The following is a 19,632-nucleotide window of genomic DNA, read 5'->3' as shown; positions in this document are numbered from 1 at the left end:
GAGCGCCGCCGTCCACGGAGGAACTTTCCTGCCCTGCTCCGTCCGGGCGGCCCTGGTGTGCAGCAGTGCCGAGTCAGAGAGCAGGGGTGGGAACTTGCCGCCGGGAGAAATCACCTGCTGCACCCTGGCCACAATGGCGGGAAGGGCGGGTGGGTAGTCAGCCTCCAGCCCTGGGCTTCCTTGGGATCCCAAGAGTGGGAAGGAGGTCAGCGTCGCCTGGCACCTCATGGCTCTCCTCCTTCTCCTCCACCCCCCACGGAATAAGTGGGGAGAGCCCCGGACTGTGGGAAATCATCCGGAGCCTTCCCATCAGTAGGGATGACCCTGGCACTGCAGAGCGGAACAGAGTCCTAGTGCCTTCAATGGGCGCTGGACGCATGCAGGCACCAAATCCCCACTCCGCCTTGCTTACCTCCCTGCTCTCCCCTCCCCAGACTCTCCTCGGACTCTCCGCTGGGCGCCCTCGAGAGCGTAGCGCCCTGGCGCCATGCACCACTTGCTCCACCGGGTAGAGACGGCCCTGTTTTAAAGCATCTGAATGGCCAAGCCCAAACCTCTCCTTCTCAGAACAGCTCTGATCCCAGTTCCGCATGGATACGTAGCCATAGTATCATTGTCTTTTGGGCCAATAACAATCCAGATTGTCAAGCCGGGGCTCACATGCCGTTCACCTTTACCTGGTTCCGTATCAAGGAATGATCTGGGATCAGCTTTGGTCACTAAGCAAACAGGCAGGTGCAAGGCAGCTACCAGAGCTGGTAAACTTGCAGCTGGGCAAAAATGATCTGGAAAACAGAGAAGGCCTCAGCCTCACAGCCAGGTTGCACGATGACCAGCTGCTGTCCCCCTCAAGCTCAGTCACTCTGCTCACCAACAGTGTCCCTTTGAGCTCCTGCTTTCCTAGTCAACAAATGCACACCTTCGCCTCCACCTGCCCAAACTTCACATGATGTCCATGTACTCTGGCTTCTGTCTACTTTGTGCCTTCTGATCCTCTCCCTCACTGCTTTCTCATTATGATAACATGGGAGATCTTAATGTACGGGAACAGGTGCCTTTGATTTTCAGACTATTTCAGCCCCCACATGCAAGAATGCACAAGTACAGGACACCTTCGCTTTCCCTCAAAGGCCTTGTCTTCTTTTTCCAGATCACAAAGTGTTGCACCTTATTTAAAGGCCAGGCAGGTGGAGGCTGAGCTCAGTGTTTGCTGGCTAGGACAGAGACACCTGGGAGCTCAAAGGCAGACTGAGGGAGAGCAGAGTCAGTGGAAATGGGCAAGATGAGCTTGCTATTGCTGTTAGTTACACTGCCAATAGAAGTGCTGCCCCAACACATAAGAAAACATTGTGCCCGCCATTACTTCAAGGCAGTTGAGTATATCTGTGAAACTTACGATCATGCAAGCTCCCTGCTGGACGATCTACGCTATTCCGGTCCCCCACGTGTTGGTAAGTGATTCAGCCAAAGTTGAGCTACCAGCCAGTCCTTCACCATGTAGCTTGCTGCTCTTTTGTATTCCTGTTCAAGAGAAGTAAGGTGGCTTCTATAAGGGAGTGCATGGGATTTTCCATATTTCGGGCCAAAGCTCCAGTTTTTAGTTATAATCTGTATAAGTGGGTACAGGAAGAAAAGAAATGGATTAGAAAGCAGTTCGGTTTAATGCACAGTCTGCAGACGGATGTTTTGTTTTGTTTTTAACCCAAGTGAAATGATCCATGGTCAGCTTTCGGAGAGAAAATGTTTCTTTTTACTGCTGTAGTTGATGTTGGATTTTGGCTTTTTACGACTCAAAAGACAAGATTTGATTCCATTCAGAATTCATCAAGGATATCTAGTCTGACATAGTAGTAGTAACTTAATTTAAATTTAAGTTATTTAATTTATTTATTTAAAGTAATTTAAATAAATAAAAGATAGTGGTCTTTTGTCAACCATCCTTTTTTTCTTGCAAAAGAAATGTGCATTTGTTTCTCATTTGTTAATACTAAGAGTCATCTTTCAGTATTGTAGTTCTGTTGAAATGGGAGTATGGAAATCTTTCTAGACTCTTTCGTAATGGTCAGACCATTTTCTGGTAGGACTTAGGCTTACAACTGCTTCTGCTCTTCACAGGTATTTAAAGTGGGTTTCCCCTGAAGGTTGATGGAATCTGATAGATTCTTAAGGGTCTTTGGGGAGTTTACAGCTAGCATGGCTGGCATTCTCTCAAATAACTAGTTACTCCATAGAATAGAGAACCGATTGATTATTTCACCATTACTTGCAAATGCCCTTTCTCACAGGGCACAGAGTCTTGCTGCTAATTTACTAGAGAGCTGGGGTCAATGAAGCAGATAGGCTTGAATCCAAGTGGCAGAAAATATCATGCGGAAAGAAACACAAGAGCACATTGGCTTTGCAGAGAATGTATTACAATAAATCATTAAATTTATTTAGTTCTGAAAATTGTTAGGTGCTCTGTTAAAAGCAGAGATAAAGAAATATTCTGAAGAATCAATGAATGTTCTCTGAGATGAGAGCCCAAACTTTGTAACATGCAATGCATTGTTTTTAAATTATTTTAATTCCACTGTTAATCTTTATTTCTAAAAAATGCAATTTGTTGGTACAAACCAGAATATCGAATGAAGAGGACCAAGCAATGAATGATATTGTGCAGTGTTATCAATACTTGTTTCTCATCAATAGTTGTAGTACAATTTTTTTAAAAAATTAAAAATTGATTACTTAAACAAACCACCCCAAAATCTATTCCCAGCACCCAATAAAGCTAGCATTCCAATATGTCAACAATACTTTTCTTAGTTAAGATGCACAGAGGATTCATAATTGATAAGGACTTTTGCAAACCAAAGTCAGATAAATTTTATTTAAAGTAACTGAGGCTGCAATCCTGGGCACACTTAGCATGTGAGTAGCACACATTTAATAGGACGTACCTGTGTCAGAGAAGGCCCTAAAGGATGACGGCAATGGAAACCAAATCTTCTGTTTAACTGCATTTCCTGTATGCAATAGTTTCAGAAGATGAGCTGAGAAGCATAATGGTTTTGTCTTTCCTTTTCAGAGTTAGCTGAAGACCACCACCGACCCAATGCAGAGCCACCGCTGGGACATTTCTTTGATTCAAATAACCCTCGCAAGAATTCTATGGATGCAGCTGAGGAGAATTCTTGGCAGAAGAGAAAATCTCCAATAGGCATTGCCAGCCGTGTTAGATCAGGTGGAGATTTCGATTTCTGCTGTAGTTGATGTTAGATTTTGGCTTTTTAAGACTCAAAAGACAAGATTTGATTCCATTCAGAATTCATCAAGGATATCTAGTCTGACATAGCAGTAGTACCCTGTGATTTAAATAAATAAAAGATAGTGGTCTTTTGTCAACCATCCTTTTTTTCTTGCAAAAGAAATGTGCATTTGTTTCTCATTTGTTAATACTAAGAGTCATCTTTCAGTATTGTAGTTCTGTTGAAATGGGAGTATGGAAATCTTTCTAGACTCTTTCGTAATGGTCAGACCATTTTCTGGTAGGATTTAGGCTTACAACTGCTTCTGCCCTTCACAGGTATTTAAAGTGGGTTTCCCCTGAAGGTTGATGGAATCTGATAGATTCTTAAGGGTCTTTGGGGAGTTTACAGCTAGCATGGCTGGCGTTCTCTCAAAGAACTAGTTACTCCATAGAATAGAGAACTGATTAATTATTTCACCATTACTTGCAAATGCCCTTTCTCACAGGGCACAGAGTCTTGCTGCTCATTTACTAGAGAGCTGGGGTCAACGAAGCAGACAGGGAAATAGCTTGAATCCAAGTGGCAGAAAATATCATGCGGACAGAAACACAAGAGCACATTGGCTTTGCAGAGAATGTATTACAATAAATCATTAAAGTTATTTAGTTCTGAAAATTGTTAGGTGCTCTGTTAAAAGCAGAGATAAAGAAATATTCTGAAGAATCAATGAATGTTCTCTGAGATGAGAGCCCAAACTTTGTAACATGCAATGCATTGTTTTCAAATTATTTTAATTCCATTGTTAATCTTTATTTCTAAAAAATGCAATTTGTTGGTACAAACCAGAAAATGGAATGAAGAGGACCACGCAATGAATGATATTGTGCAGTGTTATCAATACTTGTTTCTCATCAATAGTAGTAGTAGTAGTACAATTTTTTTAAAAAAATAAAATTGATTACTTAAACAAACCACCCCAAAATCTATTCCCAGCACACAATAAAACTAGCATTCCAATATGTCAACAATACTTTTCTTAGTTAAGATGCACAGAGGATTCATAATTGATAAGGACTTTTGCAAACCAAAGTCAGATAAATTTTATTTAAAGTAACTGAGGCTGCAATCCTGGGCACATTTAGCATGTGAGTAGCACACATTTAACAGGACGTACTTCTGTCTGAGAAGGCCCTAAAGGATGACGGCAATGGAAACCAAATCTTCTGTTTAACTGCATTTCCTGTATGCAATAGTTTCAGAAGATGAGCTGAGAAGCATAATGGTTTTGTCTTTCCTTTTCAGAGTTAGCTGAAGACCACCACCGACCCAATGCAGAGCCACCGCCGGGACATTTCTTTGATTCAAATAACCCTCGCAAGAATTCTATGGATGCAACTGAGGAGAATGCTTGGCAGAAGATAAAATATCTACCGGTAATAGGCATTGCTGGCCGTGTTAGATCAGGTTTCCCACAAGTCAAACGCTTCAAAAGACAAGAGATGTACCTGCCAAGGAAGTGTTGCACAGTGGGATGCAGCGTGGAGGAAATTATTGATGCCCACTGTTAGAAATACTGGTTCAGTTGCAGTGCTGCTTGACCATTGTGTACACAAAGGAGAAGCACAGATGATTTTTAACCCCGTCTTGTATGCAATTAATTGTAGGCTTCTTAGTGCCTTGGGAAAATCTGGGGTGGTGTCTTTGCATTGTGACAGCAAACCATAACAAAATTCTGCAGTGGTTTTGCTGAGATGCATCCACACCCCTTCTCTTCTAGAGCTTGTCTTGGATCTCATGCTGAACTTTCCATGGAAATTGTAATGCTTAAGGGAGACTATTCACTGTTAAATAAAGTAGTACGAGAGCAAAGGATTGTGGTTCTTTGACCTCCAGCACCATGGAAATAAAATATTTGGTTGCAGATGTGATTCATAACACACTTGCCATCATGAATGCAATGGGAATTATTCAGATTGCTTTAGCAAACATAGAATGGCTTCCCTCTCCAAATCTCATATTGTTACCAAAGTTGCACACCCAAGAGGTAGCTAGATTTTGGGTTGGGGGGGGCAGTTTCTAGGCACTCACCCAGGGTCTGTATTCCTTTGAGAATCAATACGTGGTGGAGACTGTCATAAATTTAAGACTCCTGAGTTTAGATGGAGGGAGTCCAGATCTTTAAGTCACAGGAAAGGGGTCTCCAATTAAACATCAGGAAGAACTTTCTGACAGTAAGAGCTCTTCAATAGATGAGCAATCTCTCTCGGGAGGTTATGAACACCTTTATTTTGTAAGCAGAGGTTGGATGGCTATCTGTCACAGATGCTTTAGCTGAGACTCCTGCATAGCAGGGGGTTGGACGGAATGACCTTTGGGTTCCCTTCCAGCTCTACAATTCTATGATTCCACAGCACTGTGACAATCCTGCCCTTGCTACTGGCCTTCACAGAAGCTTCACCCTTCTCCCCCCTTCCTCCAGCCTCCCGAATTCCAAAGCTAGATTTTCCTGTAACTTCACACTCAGGTGTGCTAAACCTACAGAGAAGGCCCTCTGCCTGGTGCCCTGTAACCTCACTTCTTGCAATGAGGGAACTGCTGGAAGACCCTCGGAGCTGGACTTCAGTGTCTGGACAGAATGATGGGGGTGGCGACGCTCCTTCAGGTATACAGTGCCAAGGTCATTTAGGGCTTTAAAGGTCTCACTAACACTTTGAATTGTGCTCAGAAACAGACTGGTAGCCAATGTAGACCCTTCAGGACAAGAGTTATGTGGTCCTGTTAGCTGCTCTCAGTCACAACTCTAGCAGCCACATTCTGGGTTAGTTGTAGTTTCCATGTCACCATCAAAGGTGGCCCCAAGTAGAGCGCATTGCAGTAATCCAAGCAGGAGATAACCAGGGCATGCACCACTCTGGTGAGACAGTCTGCAGGCAGCGTACCAGATGGATCTAGTTAACAGCCACCCTGGAAACAGAACTGACCTGTGCCTCCATGGACAGCTGTGAGTCCAAAATGACTCCCAGGCTGCGCACCTGGTCCTTCAGGGATACTATTACTCCATTCAGAACCAGGGTGTCTCCCCACGCCTGCTGGTCTCCTGTCCCCCAGAAACAATACTTCTGTCGTGTTGGGATTCAGTTTCAATGCATTAGCCGCCACCCAACCACCTCTAGACACTCACACAGGATGTTCACTGCCTTTACTGGTTCCAATTTAAAGGAGAGGTAGAGCTGGGGATCATCCACATACTAGTGAGCGCCCAGCCCAAACTCTGTGATGATTTCTCCCACTGGCTTCATATGGATGTTGAAAAGCATGGGGGAGACGATGGATCCCTGAGGGACCCCACCAGTGAGCTCCTAAGGGTCCGAACACTCATCCCCCTACACCACTTTCTGGACACAGCCCAGGATGGAGTGGAACCACTACATGACACTGCCCCCAGCTCCCAACATCCCCTAGATGGTTTAGAAATATACCATGGTCAATGGTATAAAGAGCCACTGAGATACAGCAGAACCAGGAAACAGCTTTTGCTGCTGTCCCTAGTTCACCAGAGATCATCTACCAGTGCAAACAAGGTGGTTTCAGTCCCATGATGGGGCCTGAATCCCAGTTGGAAGGGATCTGTCAGGGAACTGACATCGGAGCAGAGTGGAGAGGCTAGGCTCCCAGATTCTGCAGGAGAGGGAACGAGTAAGGGAAGAGAGAGGACGTCCTCTGGGGAAAGAAGTCCAGGTGACACCAGGAAGAAGGGAGAGGCAGAGAGCACTTCGGAGGGGAGGCTCCGAGACTCTTCCAGTGAAGTCAGTGAGGAGAGTGGAGGACCACCGCTTGGCACGCCCACTCTGCGCAGAAGGCTTCCGTGCAGAGAGTCGAGGCGAAGGTTGTCCATTAAGGAATTCTTATGCTGGAGGAAATTTAGGAGACACCCACTGACGGATTCTGCCAGCGATTGAGCAGCAGCGCATAAGGGCTGCTCAGCCGGGGAAAGACGCAACCACCCCAAGCAGTTGGGAACGGCTGGAGGTTTACACACAAGCAACCCCAATTCCCATGATAGGATCCAAATGGTCTTCATCCTCCAGGCGTGCTTGGAGTTGTTCAGTGACCCCCCACCCTTGCCCAAGAATGGAAGATTTGGGGTCGGGCAATAATTGACCATAATGGCCAAATATGGTTTTTTATGAAGTGGTTTAATAATCGCTTCTTTAAGTGGGTCTGGGAAGACTCCCTCACAGAGGGAAGCATTCACCACTCTACATTGTCCAGCACTTCCTGGCTCGGTTTTATGAGGTGCAACCCCTTTTACATGAGGTTCAACACTTTGTGATCTGGAAAAAGAAGACAAGGCCTTTGAGGGAAAGCGAAGATGTCCTGTACTTGTGCATTCTTGCATGTGGGGGCTGAAATAGTCTGAAAATCAAAGGCACCTGTTCCTGTACATTAAGATCTCCATGTTATCATAATGAGAAAGCAGTGAGGGAGAGGATCAGAAGGCACAAAGTAGACAGAAGCCAGAGTACATGGACATCATGTGAAGTTTGGGCAGGTGGAGGCAAAGGTGTGCATTTGTTGGCTAGTAAAGCAGGAGCTCAAAGGGACACTGTTGGTGAGCAGAGTGACTGAGCTTGAGGGGGACAGCAGCTGGTCATCGTGCAACCTGGCTGTGAGGCTGAGGTTGAGGCCTTCTCTATTTTCCAGATCTTTTTTGCCCAGCTGCACATTTACCAGCTCTGGTAGCTGCCCTGCAGCTGCCTGTTTGCTTAGTGGCCAAAGCTGATCCTGGATCATCCCTTGATACGCAACCAGGTAAAAGTGAACCGCATGTGAGCCCCGGCTTGACAATCTGGATTGTTATTGGCCCGGAAGACAATGATACTATGGCTACATATCCACACGGATCTGGGATCAGAGCTGTTCTGGGAAGGAGAGGTTTGGGCTTGGCCATTCAGATACTTTGAAATACTTACGGAACACACGCACACACATTTTACACAGCTGCCTGAATGCTCATGAAGTTGTGTGGGAAGAACAAGGGACCCATGAGGAGATTGGTGGGGAAGATGAACCATTCTCATTCCAGACATATTCTGCTATGATCTGTCCTTTGGCATAGACAGAAAACAGTGCAACAAAGAAAAACAGATTGAAATTGATCCCATACAACATGGCTAGTCAGAGTTCTGGTGCTTCCTGGTACAGATTTCCCGTTCGCCAAGAATTTGCAAAGGTCATAGACAAAGGTTCTGAGATTATATCCACAAACTCCTTTAGTACCATTTTACCAATCTTGGGTTAAGTACATCTCATTGCCATCACAATCCTGCTAATCTCATAGAGAATATATGGTTTATCAGAGGTATGTGAGCTACAGAAAGTAATTGGTCTCTCTGCTAAAGGGATTTGATAATTATATTGCGTTGGATAAATATGTATCCAGTTGTGGATGTCATTTTGCTAAAAAAAAGGACTTTATTATTATATAAATTTTCTGGGTGGTCCCTTCCAACTATTGGATTCTGTAATTCTATGGACTTTTGGTTCTATATGTGAGCTTTATTGCACTTAATTCCATAGTTTTCTCATTATATCTTGGGTGCAGAACTGCATCAGTCCATTCACACCACTGTCCTATCCCCCTTCTTCTTTTCGTTTTTCTTTGTTGCACTGTTTTCTGTCTATGCCACGGGGCAGACCATGGCAGATGTCTGGAATGAAAACGGTTCATCTTCCCCACCAGACTCCTCATGGGTCCCTTGTTCTTTAATACTTACTCAATTAAGGAGGCAGCCCAGTATCTTTGGGAGGGTTTCTCCTCTGGTTTTCGAATTCCTGTATCATTCCCCCCAAATTCAAGAAACCCACTGTGGCGTTTGCCTCCTAGGTGGGTCATATGGAAAGGGTTAAATGCGTGTGATGTGATTGGCCAGAGAGAAACTGAAAGGAGTTAGTGTGCGGAGTGTGTGGGTCAGTTGAGAGTTGGTGAAGGAAGAGGGAGGATATAAGTCTGTGGGGGTTGGTCGTGTTGTGTGGTGAGAGTGTGAGAGGAATTGTTAGGTGGAGTCAAATAGCTAGTTGGAATAATCAGTTTGAAGTTGTTAGGAACGCATAGGACAGTTAAGGAACTAAGATTAAGAAACTGCCAAGAAAAATTAACTGAAACCATAAGCTTGTTCATGCCTATAAATAAACTTGATTATTAGTTAATGTTAACAACTGTCTGGACTCCGTGTGTACCCGAGGGAAACGGGTTGGTGGCAGCGAAAAAGCAATCACAGTGGTGGCACAGGGTCAATGGACAGTCAAACGTCTGGGGACCCTGTGTGATCGCCACACCCACCTAACCAAAGTCAGTTAGGGAGATGCCTGAGGTGGCAAGAAAAAAGATAATAAAGGAAATTTCTGCAGGGCCGATGTCCGGCCCCTTTGAAAGTCACCCTATTCCTAATCTGCATCTCTCACCATTAGGGATCGTATGCAAAAAAGCCCCGGGGGGATTTCGCCTTATTCACAACTTCTCTTATCCCAAAGGAGGCTCTGTAAATGACACTATCCCAGCCGAACTGCGTTCTGTGAGATATGCCTCCTTGAACCAGGCAATTAAGCTCATTAGGAAATTTGGTAGGGGGACCCTGCTGGCGAAATATGATGTAGAATCTGCTTTTCGCCTTCTTCTTGTACAACCTCAGGATTTCCAATGGTTGGGTTTTAAATCTGATGGGGCCTTCTATGTCGACAAGGCAAAGCCTATGGGATGCTCGGTGGCTTGCGCCGCCTTTGAAACATTTAGCACCTTTATAGATTGGACTCTTCACTTCTTCGCTGTTCAGTCCGAAGGCCTCAGGTTTTTTTGAGGAAGCTTCAAGGGTCACGCGCCAGTGGTGGGAGGGTTAAAAGCAGAAGTGAATGGAGCAATGGTTGCTATGCACAGCCCTCTCTATCCAGGCAAGCAAGCGTTATTATCCAAGCTCAAGACACATTCCAATCAAAGGAAAAACACTGGAGGCGAATGTGAATCAGAGACCGTGAGAGGTGTGGCCTGGGGACAGAGGTTTTGGTCAGATAAGAGGGCCTGGAGAGTTGCATTTGGCCTCCTGGCCTGAGATCCCCCCCACGATTGCAATCACAGAAGTGTTCAAAAGATTACCACCATCATCATGAGAATGTAAGTCAATCATACTATACTAGATCAAACAAATACATTTTTATTTACTTAAAAACCACTATGGAAGAACTCTTTGTTGCATTACACAAAATTCCCTGAGGTTTCTTCCTTTTTTTTTTTTTTAAAAAAAATGGAATATGAAATCCTTGATCACATAGAAGATGCGCTTCTGTCATGGTCAGACGGCTGCATCTGTTTATCCTGGTACCTGTTGTCGCTTTAAACCTTATGCTACTATGATTTCGGTTAATACGGAACCTAAACAAAAACAATACACGTAAATAGTCTACAAAAAAGAAAATATATTTCATGTACAACCTGTTTTAAAATCAACTTCAAAGCAATGTACAAATGTGCAATGTATTCGACCAAAAGCAATTTAAAAATATACATTGTGAAACTGTCTCTTATAATGCAAACATTTCCAGCCATTTAAACATAACGTGATGTTACAAAACATGGCTACCCACAATTTCAATCCCACGTTCTCCTCCTTCTGCCAATCCCCCGGCAGTTGCTTGCATAATTCTCTACTCTTACAAATAAGCGCGTGTGAAACACCCCTGAATGATAATCTCCTGCATGTGTGAAAGGAGAGCTTCACACGTACCCAAGAGCCATTAAATCAGCACATGCCGGAGCACACAGGGGCACAAAATATTGGTAGACTGGAGCTCACTTGCTAAGTAATTGCAACTTTTGGAGGTACTTCTTAGCCTCATGCAAAACTCACATCGCTGCACCCTCCTCCATTTTTGAAGTAGGTACATAAGTTCATAGCACATCTAAGCACGTTCTGCCATACACCGAAGTACATTTCAAGTTTTCATTCCGTCTCCATAGTGGAAAGCAACAACCTCTTTCAACCGACCTCCCCCCTTTTTGATTTTAGGAAGCAAACATCTTCTCAGCACCTTCTCCCAAGGAGGATACTTCTATCGCAAGTCACCAAAGCAAGGCTTGGTGGGCAACCAGTGAGAGAAGAGGAAATACCCAGTGCCCTTCTGTTAAAGTACTCTGGCCAGCTCTGAAGCGGACAGCCAAACCATTAGGGGCAAGAAAGAGAGTCTGATGCTACTACCTGCTTATTACTCTCTGCGTTCCTAGGCTGGCAAATGCAAATTTGCGCCACCGAGTCCGGTGCGCAAGGAGTTACAGTGTCTTTACATTTAATTTACAACTTAGGCTGTGTACAAGTAAGGAAAAATCACATGGCTACCCTTACACAAAGCCAAATTGTTCAGTAACCTGAAGAAGACTAGGAGGGGCCAGATGGGTGACATTTGTTCTTCGTAACATCGGAAGCCTGCTTTCTATTTCGTGCTGACTGGGTCACCCAGTAAAAAGTTGAAGAGGGTAGAAAGGAAAAATGCACCATCCATGAAGGTTGGCGATGCTAACAAAGTTTAGCATGGGGAACATATTAAGCTGCTGCCGATGACATGATTTCAAAAAACTGTGCCTTAAGGAAACGCGGTCAGCGCTTGACATAGCCACAACATAAATAGGAAAATAGACTGCTATATATACTTGTTCATTTAAAAATGCAATTTTCAGCAGGTGTTTGTTTAAAAAAATATCTCTTCTTATTTGTTCCCTTTCCTTTGAAGTATTTACAGTACATCACACTGCCTGAACAGACATCTCTTCTCTGGCTGGCTTAGACAGGCACACAGAAGTTGCTTAAACGGCTATTTTTCTTCTCTTTTTTTTAAGCCTTTCTTCTACACATTAAAGCCGTAACGGCATGACAATGTAAAAAAAGTTTTAAAACTAATAAACAGCAACAAACCCTTTCATAAAACAGTGGCTCTTGTGCAATGCATGGAACAGGAGGCTAAATCGCTCAGATTTCACTGCAGGAAAAAGTCAAAAAGGTATTCCAGCGGCTTCTTTCTGCAACTCAGGCTTACTCAGCAATGGCTTGCAGGGCACAAAACACTTCTGCAACTGAGCCTCAACTTTGTACTGCTGCCGTGTTTTGAGCGGATCTTTGGCTGGCACAGCATTGGGCAGTTGTATGACATAAAAGCTATCGCCAGGACCCATCAGCAATCTTCTCTCATCCTGACTGGTGCTTTGTGTTTCTCTGCTACACTTATATTATCCTTTTTATATATATATATAAATCTTTAAGTCTCTCACAGAATTGCATAACTGCACACACCTAAAGAAATGTTCATTTATGCAAAGGAACACACCATTCCAAGCTACGTGAAAGGTAGCCTCGTCTGGTATACCATCACCTCTTACGGCAGGCAAAAGTGGACAAAGGTAGCAGGGGGAGGGAACAAAATAAGGGGTAGCGAAAAGAGGAACCCATGCACTGGTAATTCCATTAAGTGCAAACATTTGCTCTTTTTCAAAGTGGTGCAGCTGGAAGGGCAAAGTCTTCTGGTAGCTGTGCTACCAGAAACCTTGCAAGTCAACTGCTGCTGAAGAGTCCTATATATAGCTCCTTAGAAGTAAGTCTCATTGGTCAATAGCAATCCACAGGTAAGCAGGCACACGATTGCAACCTAAATCGCCCAATCTTCTTATCTTTCCATAACTCCCCTGTCTGACATCATCATTTTTTTCTGCAGTTGTCCTATTAGGCAAACCACGGTGATGCTTACTGATCACGCTGCGCTATTCTGCTTCAAGATAAAGGGGGGGGGAAGCAATTCCTTCGCTATCAAAGTGCTTTTCATCAATGCATCGCGCTAGTATTCCCGATGAAGAAACTAAGCCGCATCCTTCGTCATCACGGGCGAGGTTGGATGGGATTGTTTTGCGGCCGTCTCTGAATGGGTGCGGGATAAGCAACGATCTGCAACGTCCCGAAGAACAGGACACACTTGCTGTGCGACAGGTCCCTTTGGGTGAATTCCGGCATGTTCACCCACCCATGCTCTCCCTTATGAGATCCACTCTCAGAGCAAGATCCCTGAAGGAGGGTCTCAGGCTGGCGCTGTTGTTCCAGCACTCCGTCATGATGGCATAGACCTTGGCAAGAGAGAAAACACCAGTATGAGATGAGCAGAAATAGAAGAAGAAGAAGAGTTTGGATTTGATATCCCGCTTTATCACTACCCCAACTAGAGCCAGGGCTTTCTCGGCCGCGGCTCCAATCTGGTGGAACGCTCTGTCACAAGAGACTAGGGCCCTGCAGGACCTGACATCCTTCCGCAGGGCCTGCAAGACAGAGCTGTTCCGCCTGGCCTTTTGTTAGGGCGCAGCCTGACCCCCTCCTCTGGCAATCTGCACAAAATTTTGCTTGATGGTTGCCATTAATTTGATTTTAATTTGATTTAATTAATTTATAATGAATGTTTTAGAATGTTGGACTATTTTGATTGTTGTTAGCCGCCCTGAGCCCAGCTTCGGCTGGGGAGGGCGGGATATAAATAAAATTTATTATTATTATTATTATTATTATTATTATTATTATTATTATTATTACCCTAGGGAGTCTCAAAGCGGCCAACATTCTCCTTTCCCTTCCTCCCCCACAACAAACACTCTGTGAGGTGAGTGGGGCTGAGAGACTTCAAAGAAGTGTGACTGGCCCAAGGTCACCCTGCAGCTGCATGTGGAGGAGCGGGGAAGCGAACCCAGTTCACCAGATTACGAGTCTACCACTCTTAACCACTACACCACACTGGCTCTCAGTGCGGTGCGAATACTCGTGCGAAACCTGTCAGCAATCCCAGGCCAGCACATTTCTTCCATACCTTATGCAAATCCCCTCTCTTCATGGTTTCCACCATATACTATATCATCATCATTAGTATAATAAATAATAATAATAATAATAATAATAATAATAATAATAATAATAATAATTTATTTATACCCCACCCATCTGGCTGAGTTACCCCAGCCACTCTGGGCGGCTCCCAATTGAGTGTTAAAAACAATACAGCAATAAATATTTTAAAACTTCCCTAAACAGGGCTGCCTCCAGATGTCTTTTAAAAATAGGATAACTGCTTATTTCCTTGACATCTGATGGGAGGGCATTCCACAGGGCAGGCGCCACTACTGAGAAGGCCCTCTGCCTGGTCCCCTGTAACCTCACTTCTCGCAACGAGGGAACTGCCAGAAGGCCCTCGGCCTTTCTTGTTTCTAAAAAACTAAGTTGCTCATGAATGAGAAAGCCCAAGTTTTTGGTTTTACAACAAAACTTTTGAAGGATGGGAAAACTGCCCACGCTACTAGGCTTCCAGGTAAACACGGGAGCAAGTGTTCTGCTATGGTTGTCTCTGCCACAGGAACAATTCAGAGGCACACCATGACTGACACGTTACACCAAGTGAGAGAACAGCATGATAAAGTGATACATTCAGGTACCTCATCCGGGCATCCATCAGGTCTGAGCAGCCTTCCGTTATTCTTCAACAGCTCTATCAAATGGAACACAATCATCTGGTTCTGCTTATCATTCCCAATCATGCGCATAAACTCCTAAAATAAAAATTCCAAGTTGAATTTCTGTTAAGGTTAATGACATCAAAGCATCAAAGAATTACCTAGTTTCATAGGAGGAGCTATGCAGAAGACACACTAGTCTTTGTTGGATAGAACACAATATGTCACAGAGGCAAACCTTTAAGGCCTATAGAACATCCCTCTTTCAAAAAAGTAAAAAAGAAAGTCTATGCCAATCTGAAGGTTTTGCAGACAGAAACTTGCTTTTATTTATTTGGGAAATTTATAGTTTGATTTTCAACATTTGTTCTTGCAGTAGGTTAATGCTGATTTTTTTTTAAAAAAAACTAAACACTAGAGCAACAATAAAATACTATCAAGAGTGAGATTTTTTTAAACAAAGAGCTGGTGCTAATATATTTAGTTATAAAAGGCTTGCTTGTTTAAAAAGGCCAGTCTCCCAGATTTACATACACCAAACCTGGTAACTAATTCCAAATCTTGGAGCCAGCTACTGAAAAAGAGCTACTTAACAGGGGGTTGGGAAGACAAGGGAAAAGGTATTTTCTTCTGTTATTCTGGATTCAGACTGTAAAGAACTTGCCCCTTACCACTTTCTGCCCCAGAAGTAAATCTCAGCACCTTGAATTTAGGCTGGAAACACACCAGCAACCACAGTGCTAGGAATCTTTGCTACGAACTCTGCAGCAATACTCTGGCCCTGCTGACATTTCTAAAGGGCCCTCAAGGGCAGTCCCATGCACAGCACATTGTGCTTAGAGCATGCCTCCTCCAGTGTAGACATCCCCAGGCATTAAGATCTGCCAGGGGTGGGGGTGCCATCACCAGTGGCTTTTGCGAAGCAGCAGGACATGGAGGGTCTTCTGCGTGGTGGCCCCCCTCGGTTGTGGAATGCCCTCCCTACTACAAGACACATCTCCTTGGAGGGTAGAGGTTGAGATCAGAGTATTACTCCCTCTGCAGTGTCGCTGCTGGTTTTGCTTCCTGTGTGACAGGATGTAATTGACGATTCAGCTGTTATGCCACTAAGTGGCTAACTTGTTTGAGGCTGCTGGTAATCTGAGAGCGCATGAAGCGTGGGCTACAAAAGCATATAAATAACTGCAACTTCAGACGACCCTAAAAGGCAGAAACAAACATTTGCAGGGAAAACGAGACCCTGCAGTATTTTGTGCTGATCAGCAGCTTGGAGGGAGGAGATTGTGCTGCTCATCTGACCGCAGCTCAGCAGGAGAGAAGAGGGAAAGTGAGAGATTCCTGCTGTTAAAAGTGAAAAACTTATGGGAAATGATATATAATGAGATGAAAAAGATGTTGAAATATACATTTATTAAGAAACCAGAAGCATTTTTACTTGGCATTGTAGGAGATGAGATTAATAGACAGGACTGTAAGTTGTTTTTATATGCAATGACGGCAGCAAGAATATTATTGGCACAAAAATGGAAGCAAGAAGAATTACCGACGATAGAAAAATTGGCGGATGAAATTGATGGACTATGCAGAACTGGATAAATTAACTGGAAGGATTCAAAACCTGTGGGATCAGAGATTCTTGGAAGACTGGAGTAAATATATGAACTATTTGAAAAGTAATAGTAATGAACAGATTACGCCAGTAGGATTGCAAGAAGTTTTGTAAGGAGAATTATATGAAATATTACAAGAAAGACTATGAGGAGAAATATTAGTTGATGATAATTAAGAGTAAAAGAGAAGCAGGGAGAAACAGGAGTCCCTTTCTCAATGTGCAGCAGAGAAGCCAAGGGAAGTAGCTGTTAACTCCTAAACACTTTGAATCAACAAAATACAGTGGTACCTCGCAAGACGAATGCCTCGCAAGACGGAAAACCCGCAAGACGAAAGGGTTTTCTGTTTTGGAGGCGCTTCGCAAGACGAATTTCCCTATGGGCTTGCTTCGCAAGAAGAAAGCCCATAGGGAAATCTCCGGGGACCTCTTTTAAATGCTGGTGGTGGGGAGCAAAGCCTCCCCCCCCCCGGCCTTCAGAAGAGGTCCAGGAAGGCCGGCGGGGGCCGAAAGGCTTTGCTCCCCACCGCGAGCATTTTAAAAGCAGTCCGGGATAGCAGGGAAGCGCTTCCCGCTATCGCGGACGGCTTTTGAAGGCAGGCGGGGGGGGGGGAGCAAAGACTTTCGCCCCCCCTGCCTGCCTTCCTGGGAGAGCGGAGAAAGGCAGCACGTTTCTCCGCTGTCCCGGACGGCTTTGGAAGGCAGGCGGTGGGGAGCAAAGACTTTCGCCCCCCACCCACCTTCAGAAGAGGTCCAGGACCTCTTCTGAAGGCGGGCGGGGGTCAAAAGTCTTTGTCCCCCCTGCCTGCCTTCCCAGGGGCTTTTACATCGCCCCGGACAGCGGAGAAGTCCTCCGCTGTCCCGGGCGATTTTAAAATGCCGCCCGCCAGCATTTTAAGATCGCCCCGGACAGCATAGAAGTCCTCCGCTGTCCCGGGGTTTTTTAAAATGCTGGGGGTGGGAAGAAAAGCCCTTGTCCCCCCCACCCAGCCTTCAGAAGAGGTCGGGGGACAGACTGTCCCCGGACCTGGTCTGAAGGCGGTTTCCATAGGAACGCATTAATTGATTTTCAATGCATTCCTATGGGAAACCGTGCATCGCAAGAAGAAAAACTCGCAAGAAGAAAAAACTTGCGGAACGAATTAATTTCGTCTTGTGAGGCACCACTGTATGGCCTAGTAGGGGCAAAAGGTCCCCCACCCTCTTCTAAAGGGGATAGTCATAGCCCTAGACCAAGTATACACATGTCGGTTATATACAAACCGCTGGGGGGCTTTTGTTCTTGTCTATATATGTGAAGAGTTCATAGAGGACCACACCAAAACTCCACATATCAGAAGCCACAGAAAACTTGTTGTCCGTCAGTGATTCTGGAGCATACCTATAGCATAAGAAGCCGGGGGAGGGGGGGGAGAGGAGAGATAGGGGACAGGAGGGGGGAAAACAACAGATCTATAAAACGAAAACAATTTAACACATTATACCCTTAACAGGTCAATTCTGTGTCCAGGGGGGCTGTCTACCAGCTCCATCTGATACGCCAGCTGAGACCCTACCTGCCTGCGCATTGTCTCGCTAGAGTGGTACATGCTCTGGTTATTTCCCGCTTGGACTACTGCAATGCACTCAGCGTGGGGCTACCTTTGAAAGTGACTTGGAAGCTACAACTAATCCAGAATGTGGCTGCCAGACTGGTGTGGCTGCCGAGACCATATAACTCAGGTCCTTAAAGGTCTACATTGGCTCCCAGTATGTTTCCAAGCACAATTCAAAGTGTTGGTGCTGAGCTTTAAAGCCCTAAACAGCCTCGGCTCTGTATACCCGAAGGAGCATCTCCACCTCTCTTGTTCAGCTCCAAGAGCCTTCTGGCAGTTCCCTCAATGGAAGAAGTGAAGTTACAGGGAACGAGGCAGAGGGCTTTCTCGGTAGTGGCACCTTCCCTGTGGAATGCCCTCCCATCGGATGTCAAGGAGATAAACAACTATATGACTTTTAGAAGACACATGAAGGTAGCCCTGCTAAGGAAAGTTTTTAATGTTTGATGTTTTACTATGTTTTTATATGTGTTGGAAGCTGCCCAGAGTGGCTGGGGTAATAATAATAATAATAATAATAATAATAATAATAATAATAATAGGTAGGTAGTCGTGTTGGTCTGCCATAGTCGAAACAAATATATATTTTTTTCTTCCAGTAGCACCTTAGAGACCAACTAAGTTTGTTATTGGTATGAGCTTTCGTGTGCATGCACACTTCTTTAGATTCACTGAAACAGCAGTCACCGGACCCTTATATACAGTGAGAGGGTGGGGAGGGGTATTACTCAGAAGGGTGGTGGGAATGGGTGATTGGCTGATAGGTGTGGTAAACCTGTTAACGACTGTTAATGACTGCAATTGGTCTTACAGGAAAAAGTAAGGGGTGAGATGGCTAATGAAGTAAGAATCTAATGTCTCTATTCAGACCAGGTCTCTCCATGGTTTTAAGTTTGGTAATAAGTTGCAATTCAGCAACTTCTCTTTCCAGTCTATTTCTGAAATTCTTTTGTAATAAGACAGCTACTTTGAGATCTTGTATAGTATGTCCTGGGAAACTGAAGTGTTCTCTTACTGGTTTCTCTGTCTTGTGATTCCTGATGTCAGATTTATGTCCATTTATACTTTGGCGTAGGGTTTGGGCACACCTCTCAGCCAATCACCCATTCCCACCACCCTTCTGAGTAATACCGCTCCCCACCCTCTCACTATATATAAGGGTCTGGTGACTTCTGTTTCAGTGTATCTGAAGAAGTGTGCATGCACACGAAAGCTCATACCAAGAATAATACTCTAGATTGAGTAAGTTTTAGATGCATCGATTTATTAAATTCCAAGGGCCAAATAATTTATGCAGTATTGCATTCCCCCCAAATCATTTGCCTTGTAATCAAGCAGCAGAGAGAAACATACCAAAATATGGGACTCTCTCCTGGTTCCTTGACTTTGTAGTATTCTTTGTCCTGAGGCAAAACTTTTGTCAAGCCAAAGTCGCCAATTTTAACTCTGTTTTCATTCTCCACCAAGATATTCCGTGTTGCTAGATCTCTGTGAACGTATCTTTTTGAACCCAGATACTCCATACCCTGTGCGTACACAAATGGTGTTATGAAATCAGTGTTGATGGGTTTAATAAATACTGGCGGCTGAAGAGATGATGAGACATGTAATTAATGCCTGGCTGTCAGAATCCCCCCCCCCCCAATGCTTATGAACATCCCGCATATCAACATA

General features: G+C 44.5%; 1 protein-coding gene and 1 long non-coding RNA gene across 3 annotated transcripts in view; one reads left to right on the top strand and one right to left on the bottom strand.

Annotated features, from left to right (window-relative positions):
* Window positions 1-1,293: 1,293 nt before the first annotated feature.
* Window positions 1,294-5,102, top strand: LOC308577132. Its single transcript, XR_014003467.1, has 2 exons — window positions 1,294-1,451; window positions 4,536-5,102. It is a non-coding gene; the product is annotated as an uncharacterized lncRNA (long non-coding RNA).
* Window positions 5,103-10,425: 5,323 nt separating this feature from the next.
* The window catches only part of JAK2 (Janus kinase 2), an 83,284-nt gene continuing 74,077 nt past the window's right edge, over window positions 10,426-19,632 (bottom strand). For both annotated transcript variants that reach the window (XM_081176196.1, XM_081176197.1), the window contains 4 exons: window positions 19,312-19,484; window positions 17,627-17,744; window positions 14,737-14,850; window positions 10,426-13,389 (listed from right to left, as the gene is read on the bottom strand). In XM_081176196.1, coding sequence (XP_081032322.1) covers window positions 13,282-13,389; window positions 14,737-14,850; window positions 17,627-17,744; window positions 19,312-19,484 — 513 coding nt within the window. In that variant the 3' untranslated portion in view covers window positions 10,426-13,281. The remainder of the gene's footprint in view (window positions 13,390-14,736; window positions 14,851-17,626; window positions 17,745-19,311; window positions 19,485-19,632) is intronic.

The sequence above is a fragment of the Podarcis bocagei genome (assembly GCF_964188305.1).
Source record: "Podarcis bocagei genome assembly, chromosome: 17".
NCBI lineage: Eukaryota > Metazoa > Chordata > Lepidosauria > Squamata > Lacertidae > Podarcis > Podarcis bocagei.
Note: the sequence above shows the minus strand (reverse complement) of the source record. Positions and strands in the feature narration are given on the sequence as shown.